This window comes from Lissotriton helveticus, chromosome 2_1 (assembly GCF_964261635.1).
Source record: "Lissotriton helveticus chromosome 2_1, aLisHel1.1, whole genome shotgun sequence".
NCBI classification, from domain to species: Eukaryota; Metazoa; Chordata; class Amphibia; order Caudata; family Salamandridae; genus Lissotriton; species Lissotriton helveticus.
In genome coordinates, this window is record NC_136059.1 from 448,864,003 (window position 1) to 448,877,941 (window position 13,939).

The 13,939-nt window shown below is 42.9% G+C and overlaps 1 protein-coding gene across 2 annotated transcripts in view; it reads left to right on the forward strand.

Moving 5' to 3' along the window:
• The first annotated feature begins 269 nt into the window (after positions 1-269).
• Positions 270-13,939, forward strand: part of LOC144818042 (granzyme A-like) — a 150,695-nt gene continuing 137,025 nt past the window's right edge. Inside the window, exon 1 of one of the 2 annotated variants that reach the window (XM_078675078.1) lies at positions 270-692. In XM_078675078.1, the coding sequence (XP_078531204.1) occupies positions 629-692 (64 nt within the window). In that variant the 5' untranslated portion in view covers positions 270-628. The remainder of the gene's footprint in view (positions 693-13,939) is intronic. The other variant, XM_078675080.1, reaches the window with a different exon arrangement.

The window sequence follows — 13,939 nt, forward strand, 5'->3', positions numbered from 1 at the left end:
TTCTTGCTCTTGACATGCTTTAAATGTTGAAAGTCTATTACAAACTTCGATTCATTCCTGTAGGTGTAATAAAAACACCAAACTAGTTGATTTTTTTTTGTTAAAGTGTCTATATTCTAAACCCTACACCCAGACACCTGTTATTTGAAACGAATATAGAGGCCCGGTTTGGGTGTGGTTCTTTGGGCCCAACTCCTCTTTGTTTCAAAATGGTAGGGGGGGGCAGGAATGCGCTGTATTGGATAAATACGGTGCATTCCTGCTCTTTCATTTTGACGTAGAGCAGCTCAGCAAGCTGACTTGCTCCACTGCCCTGCGCCAAAGCCCCATAAATGAGGCTCTCAGGGTCCCCATTTCCAGTAATTTGCATCCATGCGCCCTCACGGCATCTCCAGCTTGCATGACTGTCCAGTCAGTGAGCAATATTTCTGCCTACCTTCCGTCCTTCTGGCCCACATCAGCGCTAGGCAAAGCCACAGGGCGCGAGGCTGAGAACGAAACCGCGCCGTGAAACGTTCGTGATGCTTTAGTCACCAACGCAGTTAACCAAAACCCGCAGCACATCATGCCCTGAGCTCTATAACTGAGGGTACCTGCCGCCCCGAGGGCAGAAGAGAGGTCCGGAAGGATGCGTCTTTCAGTCAGCCTCGCTGCCGCTTCTGCAGCCCTTGTATTTCTGATCATTCCTGGAGGTGAGCATTTCTTGAAAGCACGCACGAATGCCGTCTGCCACACCCACGTGTATTCGTACCTATGCACAATGTGCACACATGCGTACTCATGCACACGCACTATCAAGCATACAAAAATGCTCATTCAACCATGCTCACTCACACCCACTCTCACCCACGTGTGCACACTGATAGACATACACAAATGCAGGCACACATACATACTCACACACCTTCTCTGCACATTATGCTAGAATATAACAGCACTGACCAACTGCATTGTTTGATTAAAATCTCGCGAAGTTTATATTTTCACGGTGTGACACACTGACACATGCAGTACTATCACTCTGCACGGAGTCAATCTTAAAAGAGCGTTTACTCTGTTTACTAAAGAAGACTTACTAGTTGGTACAGGACGTGTGACCTTACTTGCAATTACTTTTTTCACTCAAAAAGCTAAACAAAAATTATGTTTCGTTGTGTACTGATGAGCATTCTGAATTTGTTACTAATTTTATATAGGAATCTGTATGCTTTCCTCAAAGTGTTGTAAGCTTTCCCCAAAAACACCGTTACTTCTATTTCAATACCTATGAGCTGTATTTCAAGTGCTGATATTTGCACCCATTTTACCCTCAACACCAGTTGAAAACTTTGTATAAAATGATAGACAGTGAGTTATGTTGTGCACAGTGAACAGTCCATATAGTTAGGGGCATATTTACAATTAGTGGCGCATCCCTGCATATCAGCAGGGATGGGCCACTTATTGTGCGCCATGCCTACGCCAACATGGTTGCGCTGCATTTACAATGCGGCGCACCATGGGGCAAAAACGGCACAGATGCGTCACGCATCTGTGCCGTAAAAGTGTCGCATTGCTGGACTTGCGTCGCAAGCACGACGCAGCTCCAGCAATGCTCGGGGGGCACTATTATTCCAATGCTGCGTCAATCCTTACGTCTGCTTCAAGCAGGCGCAGGGTTTTGACACAGCATGGGCACCAAAATGACTGAGTGAAATCTTGTAGATTTCACTCAGCCACTTTCAGGAGGCGTTCCTGCGCCGGAACGCCCCCCGCCCCCGCGCAGGAACGCCTCCTTCTGGCGCAGAGCTTTACAACGTGATGCATCTCCCAGATGCGTCACGTTGTAAATACCCCGCACCTTGGCGCATCTATTGCGCCGCCGCTGCATCACAAAGTGATGCAACGGAGGCGCAAAAGCAGCGCAAGGGGCTTGTAAATATGCACCTTAGTCTATGGGCCTCATTTATGAAAAGTGACGCATCACTGCGAGAAAACAGCGATTCTTCACTTTTCATTACCCCCTCCTTGCGACACCAGTGATGCATCATATTTACAGTATGACGCATCATGTAGCAAGGAGTAACAGATACATCAGTATTTCTGAGGTATCTGTAGGTACAAAATTATGCATTGCTGGAGTGTGTCACAAAAGTGTGACATGTGCCTGCATCAGTCTTACGCCTGCCATGGGGCAGGCGTAAGATATTGACGCATTTGCGTCCTAGAAGTGGTGAAGTGAAATCTTATAGATTTTACTGCGTCAGTTCCATGACCCTTTCTTGCGTCGGAACGCCCCCCTTGCATACAATATACATGGCGGAGGTATAATGTGGTGCAGGGGTTTACAAAAAGTGATGCATCTACCTAGATGCGTCATTTTGTAAATATGGTGCAACAAGGCACATTTTAAACGCCGCAGGTGCGTCACAAAAAGTGATGCACCGGCAACGCAAAAGTGACGCAAAAGGTCATAAATAAGCCCCTTAGTTCTGTGAATGTACATTCATTGATACACATATATATATATATATATTGCTGCAATTGTCATTTGAAGGTAATAATGAACTTTGTTGGTTAAAGTGTACATTGGTTAGACACCATTTACAATTGTTTGTGCGTTAATCATTAGAGCAAGTTCAATTGTTCCATAGAGTTAATTAAGTAGGTTGTGTACCAACTTCTTTATATAACACAAACAACGAGCAGTCAAATTTTATGAAATTTGATGCAAAAACTTTTAGAAATGTAAATGTATATCTATGAAATACCTGAGCAATGTGCAGAAAACTGAACGTGTAAGAAAATGAACATCCTACGAGGCTATTTAAAATTTGGGAGAGATTCAAAATGTTAGAACCACAGGGGATTTTGCAAAACCTTGTGGAAAGTGTAACTTAACTTTAGTTACTGCACTGTAATAATAATTATCTGTCAGTAAGAGGTATGTGTGTAACAGGGAACTGTTTATTTCGGTCCAACAATACCAATGGGGGTGAGGGAGTGAGGATGTTCTGGTGGCAAGATGATCAACCATGAGCCTGAGTGGTTTATGAATGTCACCAACACTCCATAGCCTGTTATTAGGTCTTTATTAATACTGTTTTTGAAATAGGGAAATTGGAATTGAAAGCAGTACTGCATAATACTGTGCAGGATTCTTGATCGTTGACATAGAAGCACACATAGAAGTTGCAATTCGTCATTTTTTTTTGATTGTTTATGTCCGGGACGCCTTCATGCAGATAAACAATCATTCATGGTGTTTTGCTCTTTCTATGTGTGCTCCGAAATGCAGCACACATAGAACCAGCAAAAAATAGAGAAAAAAATAGAGACATGTCTTGTTTAGACATTGTGAGACCAGGTTTTCCCTGGTCTTAATTTTGCGCTGCCCCATATTTACGCCATATATGTGTCAGCATAAGTGAAAAACAAGGATACCCCAATAATAGAACCCGGGGTGGATTCATGTTTATAGAAACAATGGTTGAAAAAAATGGCCAAAAGAATGGTCCAAGGGGGATTGCAGAGTGTTGCACCTGAACGGGGGACAATGTAACTAAACACGGGACGGCAATTAATACCAGAGGGAGCAAGGAAATGTGTGACCAGGGACACTTTATGATCAGGATAACAACAGTTGTTTATTTGCGATAGTATGCAGAGAATAATACTCTTTAAGGTGCTCACATAAAAAAAAGTGACAACAAGCGTGAGGTGCTCAGTGAGAGCGACTTTAAAATATGTACATCGCATTGACAACACACTAGAGAACTCCTTATGAAAGAGATTTTTATAAAGAATATGGAGTTCTGGTAGTAGGGGGTCAACGACTTTCCGATCTCAGTAAATTAGAGATCATCTTCAGGACCTAGCATATGTGAGCAATCCGAATCTATAAGAGATATTACATAGTATCAGGGTGACATTCTGGTCATGCAGTATTAATTCATACTACATTTGGAGAAAAACTCCCAGGGAAACACTTAAAGATGAATCACATTGCTTGAAGAACATACTAGTATCAGTGGGACATTGGAGAATTAATTAGGAATAAAAAAAACAACATATTTAAACGATGTGATTTAGATTTAAATGATTTTAAAATGATGTGATTTAGACATAGTGCCGCAATAAAGGCAAATTAAGATTCAACCCTTCAATTCAGGTGAAGTGACGTACTTGATGAATTGAACCAGTGAATCGCTTGAATTAAACATAATGAATTAAACAGAAAAGATAGTTAAATCGGGGCACGCAGGACAAACGAGAGAAAAGAAGCATAGAGAGGCACCTAGTAGTGGGGTGTAAATCTAAAACCTACTCAAAAAAATTGATGAAGGGGCAGTTGCAAGAAGAGTAACTGCAATGAGGAAGGTCTCTATACCGGGAGTGCTGGGGATGACGTTAGTCCAAGTAGGTTGTGTACCTGGGCGGCTAAGGAAAAATGAAAAACAACCAAGCAGGGCTATTGAGAGTCACGTATACATGCAGGAATAATTCGGAGGAGGTGCCTGCACTTACGGCGTGTGTGTCATCAGCAAGGGAATTGCGGGATATTCATGGTGCCAGTGCTTGGAACAAGGGCGGCGGAAAATTATTTATGAATAGGTTCTGAAAAAAATGAATAGGGGAATAATTGGAGTGCGGGTGTAGGCAGAGTGTCAGAAGGCGCGTGGAAAGAAGACTTACTTAATTAGCCTTGTAATCCTGGAAGCAACATGGCTTTGTTGATCAATGGAGGATAGCCAGTTAATTAAATCCTTCCGTTTCAAGAGTAACCTAGGGAAAGAAACAGGGGGAGCCATCAGGATAGTGGATTGACACCACGCTAGGGGTGAAGGGATCTGTCAGGAGAGCTGAGCACTTTGTTATGAGACCGCCGAACTCAGTCTGAGAAGAGAGGAGCAGGAAATGTTCCTCGCTTCCGAAGGAGGCACAATAAGTGAAAGTAGCTGCACTGAGAGTTTCATGGGCTATAAATAGGAATGTCTGCGTGGACGTAAGTGTGCAGCAGCTAATTGAAGCAGGGGTGTTGCTAATTGGACACGTGAGGTGCTTGCACGCCGCTACAGGGTCGTAAGCCCTGTATTGGTGACACTCGTAGAAAGTGTAGAAAGTTTTGAAACTCGTAGTGAGTTTAGAAAAAGAGGAGGTATTAAGTATGGAGAGATAGATACGATGATATATGTACAATTAGAGCAAAACCAAACACAATTATGCCTGAAGTTACTTGGACAAATTAATAAAAGGATACATAATGACCGCAATGTTAACGACGATTCTATAGAATTCTGTAAAAGAACAGCACACCTAAGCTGCTTAAATCCAAGGGATTACAGATAGCAACCAGTGAAATTACCATTGATACAGTTAGCAGCGTCATAGTAGAGCTATTGCATGCGATGTATAGTGAAAATAGTTTTGTTGGCAGAGCTGATGTGAGAGACACCTATTATGTGTCTCATATATGTCCAGTGATTAAATAAAAGCATTCCGTTCATCCATTGAGTTTAGTCCATGCTCAATGGACCAGCAGTTGAAGATCCATTTACATTCCAATCTGTTGAGGACCTGTTGTAGACTACCGCCTCTGCAGTTGGGGCATACACTTTCAATTACTAGCCATTTTAAATCCGGTTGCAGGAAATGTTCAACAAGGTTTGCTGTATTAATCTTGTAGCAAATCCAGCTCTTATGTTGCGAAATCCTTGTTTTTATTTTCTGGATAGTCTGTTCAATATATAGCATTTTACATGGGTAATCAATGCAAATAATCACATTTTGTGAATTACAGTTGGAAAATGACTTTAGAGGGTGTATTAAACCACCATATTCAAATACTTTGGTGTTCATAGCGGAATCACATGGCAAACAATTATTACATTTGTAGTGCCCTTGCACAGGGGGTAAGCTAAGGTACGATTGGGGGGGAGTTGTCCTTGCGTGCAGGTTTGTGAACTCTAACCAGGTGATCCCTAATGTTGCGGCCCCTTTTAAAGGAGAACTTTGGGGTACCTGCAGTCAATTCAAGGGGTGCAAAGACTGCCCAGTGTTTTTTTATCATCTTAGTAAGTTTATTACTCACTGGACAATATGTGGTCTCACATGTGATTTTGGAGAGGGGTGTCTTTTCTTTAGGTTGAAGCAAAAATTCTCAGTGTGAGTACCATGCACTTTTCATGGAGCATTTGACCAGACATCTGGGGTAGCCGCTATCAGTCAGTTTTTTGGAGAGTATTCGAATATGGCGGAGGTATATCGATGATGTCTTCATGATTTGGCTAGGTGACCGTACAGAATTACAAGACTTCTGCTCTTGGCTAAACAACAGCCAATCAGACCTCAGATTCACATAAAACTACAATAACACCCACATTGACTATCTGGACATCACTCTCAAAAATCTGGATGGAGCACTATATACCACCCTGTTCAGAAAGCCAACTGAACATAATACTTTACTTCAGTACAATAGCTCACACCCCGAGCACTCAGAGATGGTCTACCATCTGGCCAAATCCTTAGAATCAGGAGGAATTGTAAATAGTTGTTTTTCATTTTGCCTTATCCGCCCGGGTACATAACCTACTTGATCTAATGTCTAAGCGCTCCCGATTCAGAGACCGTCCTCATTGCAGTTACTCTTCTTGCAACTGCCCCTTGATCAAGTTTTTGGAGTAAGTTTTAGATTTACACACTGCTACTTGGCACCTCTCTATGATTCTTTTCTCTCGTTTGTCCCACGCGCCCTGATTTAACTATCTTTTCTTTTTAATTCATTATGTTTAGTTCAATCTATTCACTGGTAAAATTCATCAAGTATGTCACTTCACTTGAATTTAAGGTTGAATCTTAGTTTGCCTTTATCGCGGCACTATGTCTAGATCACATCGCTTTAATATGATATTTTTTTGATTCCTAATTAATTCTCCAATGTCCCACTTAGACTGGTATGTCCTTCAAGCAATGTGATTCATCTTTAAGTGTACGTAAGTGTGCAGCAGCTAATTGAAGCAGGGGTGTTGCTAATTGGACACGTGAGGTGCTTGCACGCCGCTACAGGGCTTAAGCCCTGTATTGCAATGTGATTCATCTTTAAGTGTACGTAAGTGTGCAGCAGCTAATTGAAGCAGGGGTGTTGCTAATTGGACACGTGAGGTGCTTGCACGCCGCTACAGGGCTTAAGCCCTGTATTGCAATGTGATTCATCTTTAAGTGTACGTAAGTGTGCAGCAGCTAATTGAAGCAGGGGTGTTGCTAATTGGACACGTGAGGTGCTTGCACGCCGCTGTTTTTCTCCAGCTGTAGTATGAATTAATACTGCATGATCAGAACGTTACCCTAATACTATGTAATATCTCTTATAGATTCGGATTGCTCTCATATGCTATGTCCTGAAGATGATCTCTAACTAACTGAGATCAAAACGTCATCGACCCCTTACAACCAGAACTTCTAATACTTTATTTAAATCTCTTTCATAAGGAGTTTTCTAGTGTGTTGTCAATGGGATTTACATATTTTAAAGTCACTCTCACTGAGCACCTCATGCTTGTTGTCACTTTTTTTTATGTGAGCACCTTAAAGAGTATTATTCTCTGCATACTATCTCAAATAAACTACCATTATCGTGATCATAACGTGTCCCAGGTCACACACTTCCTTGCTCCCTTCAGCATTAATTGCCTTCCCTTATTTAGTGACATTATTTCCTGTTCAGGCGCAACACCCTGCATCTCCCTTGGACCATTCTTTTGGCCATTTTTTTAACCAGTGTTTCTATAAAGATATATGTGGCAGCGTCAAAATCAATGGGGGTTGCGGCGGAATGCCCACCGCAACACCTATTGCCCACCCCTTTCACGCTAAGTGTAGCGTGAAAGGGATCCTTATTCACAAGGCAGCATTAAGCAACATTAAGTGGCTTAACGCTGCCTAGTGAGTAAGGCGAAGCCCCTATCGCAATAGGAACATCAGAAAAAGTGACAATCCTGTGTCAATAGGGGCTTGTAAATATGGCCAAAAGTCGCTAATCATGCACTCCAGAAAGGGCCTGTACATGTTACCCATGCCAACAATAAATGCTGGAAGGAAAAACAGAACAAGGTGGCTGGACAGGATTATTCGTGAAACAATTCCCCAGACACACAGTCAATCTGTACCATGTGACCACTGGATTTAATTTCCAAACAAGTTTATTTTTCTTTTTTACTTTTATCAGCAATTTTTTGAAACACAAGCACAAACAAAACCACTGTCAATTCAAAAGGTTCATATATACAGTATCTACAAATGCACACATTTACAAATTTACAACAAAGAATCAAACAAAAAATTGGTTAGACACACCAAAAGACAATAACATATGTATAATAATTCAAATAAATTGCAATTATATACAGTGCAGAGATTAGTCCATAAGCAAACAAACGGGCACCAGTCCTAGAGATTGAAAAAACTAAGTGACAGGCGGGGTTGAGATCGAAAACAAGCCTGCCTGTCAACAAAAGCCTGTGGTGTAATGTTAAATAGGGTTGCGAGGCTAGGATACAGAGTGGTGGTATGATTTACATCCTAGCGGCACCCTTTGTTGTAGCCACAGGGTGGTATTGTCGACGCGTTTCGAACCTAAGTATTCAAGGTTCTCTTCAGGACAGGGACTGGGAAACAGATTCTGCACGCGGGCACAAAGATTGCCGTGGCGTAGGTATATCGTGTTCACACCTGCAATAGGCGCAGAGCAGGACTTAAGGCGTGGTGTCAGGCTTCAGAAGCTTGCGGGTATCAGGGCGGCTCACATTATTTTTTGCGCGTGTAGGTCTGGCTATGCAGACCACAGGGAGGGAAGCGGCCGGTCACTGGCCTCAGTTCAGGCCGGCAGTTAAAGTTGGCCCGTTTTCTGAATGAAGTAATCAAGCCACAGTAAGGTCCGTGTTGCTCACTCTCTCCCAGGGACAAGCTGTCTGTAGGTGGAGCGCCGGGACACCAGTAGGTAGTAAGGCGAAGCCCCTATCGCAATAGGAACATCAGAAAAAGTGACATTCCTGTGTCAATAGGGGCTTGTAAATATGGCCAAAAGTCGCTAATCATGCACTCCAGAAAGGGCCTGTACATGTTACCCATGCCAACAATAAATGCTGAACATGACTGAGCCCCTTTGGCATTGGCCACTAGGTAAAGAGCGTTAGCTGCACCCTTGTCTTGTTCCTGTGATCCTCCTCCCAGCACTTGCTGAGCATGGCCTGAGGACATGTTCAGTTGGCATGGGCATGATCTGTATCTATGGACTTGCTTTGAGCACTTTCTTAAAGCACCCTCTGGGCATAGAGATTTCAAAAAAGCATTCTTTTTCCCAGATTCACCCTATGTCGCTGTTACCATGCAAAAACGTTCAGCAACATAAACATGACCACACAAAATATGTATTCCTCAGAACTGACTACATCAAAGGAACATAACTTAAATTTTTAGAAATGTTAAAGTTGGACCAAGTTTCTAGTTTTCTTTTAGTTTAAAATATTGTATTGCTTTTAGTAGGAAACAAAAGACCATACAAAAAAGAGCACTAAAGAGGTACATAGAATTGCACAGCATAGAATAAGAAAGCTAATAACAATACCAAATGTAATATAAAAAAATGAATTCAATACAGTACCTATACAGTCTCAAATGGGAAAATGGTAATAAAAAGGAAAGGAAACTGAAAAAAGGGAAACAAATTAAAAGGACAGCTCAGTTACTACAGAATAGAGCTAATAAATTAAATCAATCCATCCAAAGGTAAAACAGTTAGATATGATATTAGTGAAAATATAAAAAAATGTAAATCTATATAATTATCCTTAGGCTTAAAAAATAAATGATAATTAGGAGTATTAAGAATTACACCAGACAAAGTCAATTTAGCTCCTTTACTGGTAAATATTATCCAGGACAACCATGCATGCATACATAAAAGAGACAGCTTTGTTGTAGTAAGGATGATTTACAAATCACTATGTCAAATGACATATTATCCGTGATAGGAAATATTTTTGTAATGATTCTCCAAACCTCATCCCAAATTTTTTTAACACTACTACATTCATAAAGCATATGACGTAAAGAGCCTACATTCATATTACAATTCCAACAGTTAGGAGAATCTAAGGAGCAGATTTATGATAACTGGCGCATCCCCAGGGATGCGCCAGTTATTTTGCGCCGCTGCTCCGCCACCCATGGTGCGCCGCAAGAACCTGAATGTGATGATGAAGCAATTGTGTGAATGAACATTTTTATATCTGAAGCACCCTTTAGAGGAAAATCGTTTGGAAATGAATCAAGGATTGAATTCCATAAGCGCTTATTTTTAGAAATAACTAATGGTAGCAAGGAACATTTTTGTCGTAGTTCATCACAAGTCACAAAAGCTTTATTATGATAAATATCTTTTAAATAAAAAATACCAGCCTTAAACCAAGATTGCCAAAATGTAGGATGTTTAGCTAGCTTTATGAAAGGATTATACCATAACAATAGGTTTAAGGTATGTGAAATTGAAGATTGAAAAATCATGTCCAAATCATGAAATATGAATTTAGTAAATTTTAAAATTACAGATATTTTAAACAAGGCAGATGAATTAGTCATAGTGATTAGAACAGGTAGAGGAAATGGCGAAATCAAACTTTGTTCCACAAGAAGTAATGAAGGTGAATTAGAAGGCTGTGGCTATTGAAACCAAAAGGAACTTTGTTTTAACATAAACACTTATGATAACTAAGTAAATCAAGTAAACCAAAGCCCCCATTGTTCTTAGTCATGTGCAGGTTGTACTATTACGATTTTCTAAATCAAGAAACAGACTACTCATCTGTAATATTTTTGCTGTGAGAGGCATCAAACCATCAATTTCGGATTTATTATTCTGCATTTTAATTTCATTGTCAGAAACCTTCAGACAGAGACCTGCCATATCTTTGGGATTTTTTTTAATTTCCAAGGGAATATTTTCTGTATTGGAAGAAACAGCTTGTAGAAAAAGAAGGTTTCTCAGACTCCACAATTTTTGACTTGACTGGTGGAGGAGAAATATTTTGTTTGCGTGTGTAAGAAGCAGCTTGCACATGTTTCCCTTCCATTACAATAAATAAGCAGCAAACAGTGACAAACACAGCTTAAAATGATGATAAGAAGGAAATAAGTGACAAGTTCTATAAAAAGAGGCTCTGCAGCAGCTAAAACTAACTGTGGGTCTGGTTTAGGCCAAAGCCGCTCCCTTTCCTGTGAAGAAGTGCCCCTCCCGTGAAAAAGCTTCGGCAGCAGAACACTTGCCTGATCAGTGAAATGCTGGAGTATGAAAAACCCTCACAAAGGCATAAGAAACGTTCCAGGAATGACATCAACATATAACTCCTGCCTTACCTAGCCCTCGAGGAGCAACTTAACAGGTACAACTCGGTCAAAAATGTGACGTTATAATCGTCTATAAATCAGGGTTTGCTGAGAGCTATCAAGCAGTGGACATCTGTTTCGCGAGGTCGCGCAACTCCCCAAATTTCTTGTTTTCTAAAACAATAGATTGTCATGAACCTTTGCTCTCCCCAGGCCTCTTCATGCCCACCAATGCTTCTTCTTGGCCCCTCAGAGATGCAAAATATAGACCATGACCTGTTTATCGGCTGAATACAATGGTATATGTTAATCAAGTGATCTCACTGCACAATGTTTTTAATGTTATGCTGGTTGTTGGCAACTAGCGAACAGTACAAAAACACATAGGGGCAAGACTATCGGGGGAGTCTCCTTACATATGTGTTCCAGGGAGCACTATAAACAGTATCTGGATGGAGTGAAAAGCGAGGAAGTACAAATATCAGAAAGTCTCCAAACTGAGTTTAGGACTGTGGACTGCACATGGTCAGCGACTAGCTGCCGCCTCCCCCCCAATCCGGCACCCAACACCAAGGAACGTGGACACGAGACGTGTTTACTTTTTGGAAGGCGGGCGCTAGTCGCCCGGCCGTATTTATTAAAGTATGAAATTAAAAGGTTTTAATTGCATAATCAACAATGAAATACAAAAATCAGCAGGACATTCAGTTATACAATCGTTATCAACAAGTTTGAGAGCCTGACCTTAACAAAACTCTAATACAAGTTTGTTCCTAGCTTAACTAAACATCCTATCTTGATTTTTGTACATTTCTGGCCATATGGCAGGGTCACTACCGGTGTCAGGTCCTACAAGCTGCGCCTTCCCCTTAGAAGTGCGCATGCGCAGTGTTACCCCGGGAATTGCCCGGTCTACGCCCCAAACTCCATTTACCCACTAAAGGAGGGCCCTTACTCTGCGCCGGTGGCGTCATGAGTCCACGCGCGCGGGGTGGCTACCAGCCTAAGGAAAGCGTGAACTACTCCTACCCGCGCTCCTTTGCATATTACCTTGCCCCTGGAGTACTGGGAGTGGCCCGCAGGCCCCTCCCCCTGGGCGGGAACCTCCATAGGATGATGCCCGCCCCCTCAGACCTCAAATAATGGGTGTAGGCACATGCGGGGGTGGAACCACCGCGGGCGGTGCGGTGGGTAACGGATCCCCTGGGCCTGGGGTGGGGACCGCCTCCTTGGGTCTCTTGGACCTAGGTTTCCCTTGCGGGGTGACAAATTCCCCTCTTGGCACTGGTGCCACCCTCTTGCGGACCGGTCTCCCGGACGGGCCCGGTGCCTCGCCATCTCTATCCTCCAACCGGGCTTCCCGCTCCTTAATTTGTCCTAGCTGTTGTTTAATGTCGCTCATCTCTCGCATCATAGCCCGCATCATAGCCTCCATGTTGGACCCCTTTCTTCCACCCCTTGGACCTGGCATGATGCTAACCCCCAAAAACACCCGCTGCCTACTTAGTTCCCAACAGGTCAACTGTGTGTACCTTTCAGATGGAGGGTCACCAGGGGGCTTTCAGCACCATGCAACGGCGACCGCAACACTAGCGGCTTGTCCGCTTATGTAAGGGGGTGAGTAAACCTAATGTAGACCCACCCGGCGGCCACCAGAAGCGATGAATGCTAGCCCCCCGTACCCCTCTTACCGACCAGTCCCGTGCACTCGCCGGCGATAACCGTCTGGATCACGTTCCCCAACCAGGCTGCGCGTTTACCCTCCTTACGTCCTCTCTGGAGAATGGATTGGACCAATAATGTCGCTAAAAGCCTGGAATGGAAAATAGCATTAACACCTTGTGGCAAAGCCTTTAAATTTCAACCCCACTTCTTGTGCTCCACCGTACCACAGCTAATGATTTCACATTAATTCTTGAAATAAACTTGTTATTAATACCTGGGAGAACACCGTTAATTACACACAATACAGTGTATTGCCTTTCAATTAAACCCCACTTCTTGGACTCCACCCCAGTAAACAATTGAATTTCACAAATTGTATGATATTGCAATTCATCAGAAACATGCGGCAGGTGACTCCTGAAATAAAATTGTCCTTAATACCTGGGAGAGCACCATTAGTCCCACATAATACAATGCACTGCTGTAAAATTACAACCACACTTCCTGTATCAGTTTGTCCGAAATGTATCCGGGTCTCCCCTCCAAGTATTGCCCTGTTTGCGCCTGCTTCGCTGTCCCTCGTGTGAATCCAACCCTTTCGTTACAGCTCGATCCGCCTACCCGCTCCGCTCTAAATTAGAGGGAAACCCTGCTCCTGAACTGATTGCTGCCCAGTTATTCCCGGCCCCGTGTTCGGCACAAGAAACCCCCCAACACGCAGCTCGCACTACCTGCCCGGTATATGCGGGTGAACCGGCGATATCGTGCCCGCTGTTAGTTTCCGCCCAGCTCCACTCCGCACGACTGGCTGCAGCCCTCCTCCCCCTGCACAATACCTCACAGCGGCCCGTGCCCGCTCCCCTGCTGCTCCGGACACCGGCGACGAGTGCTCAACGGGTCTCCTCTAGCTGCT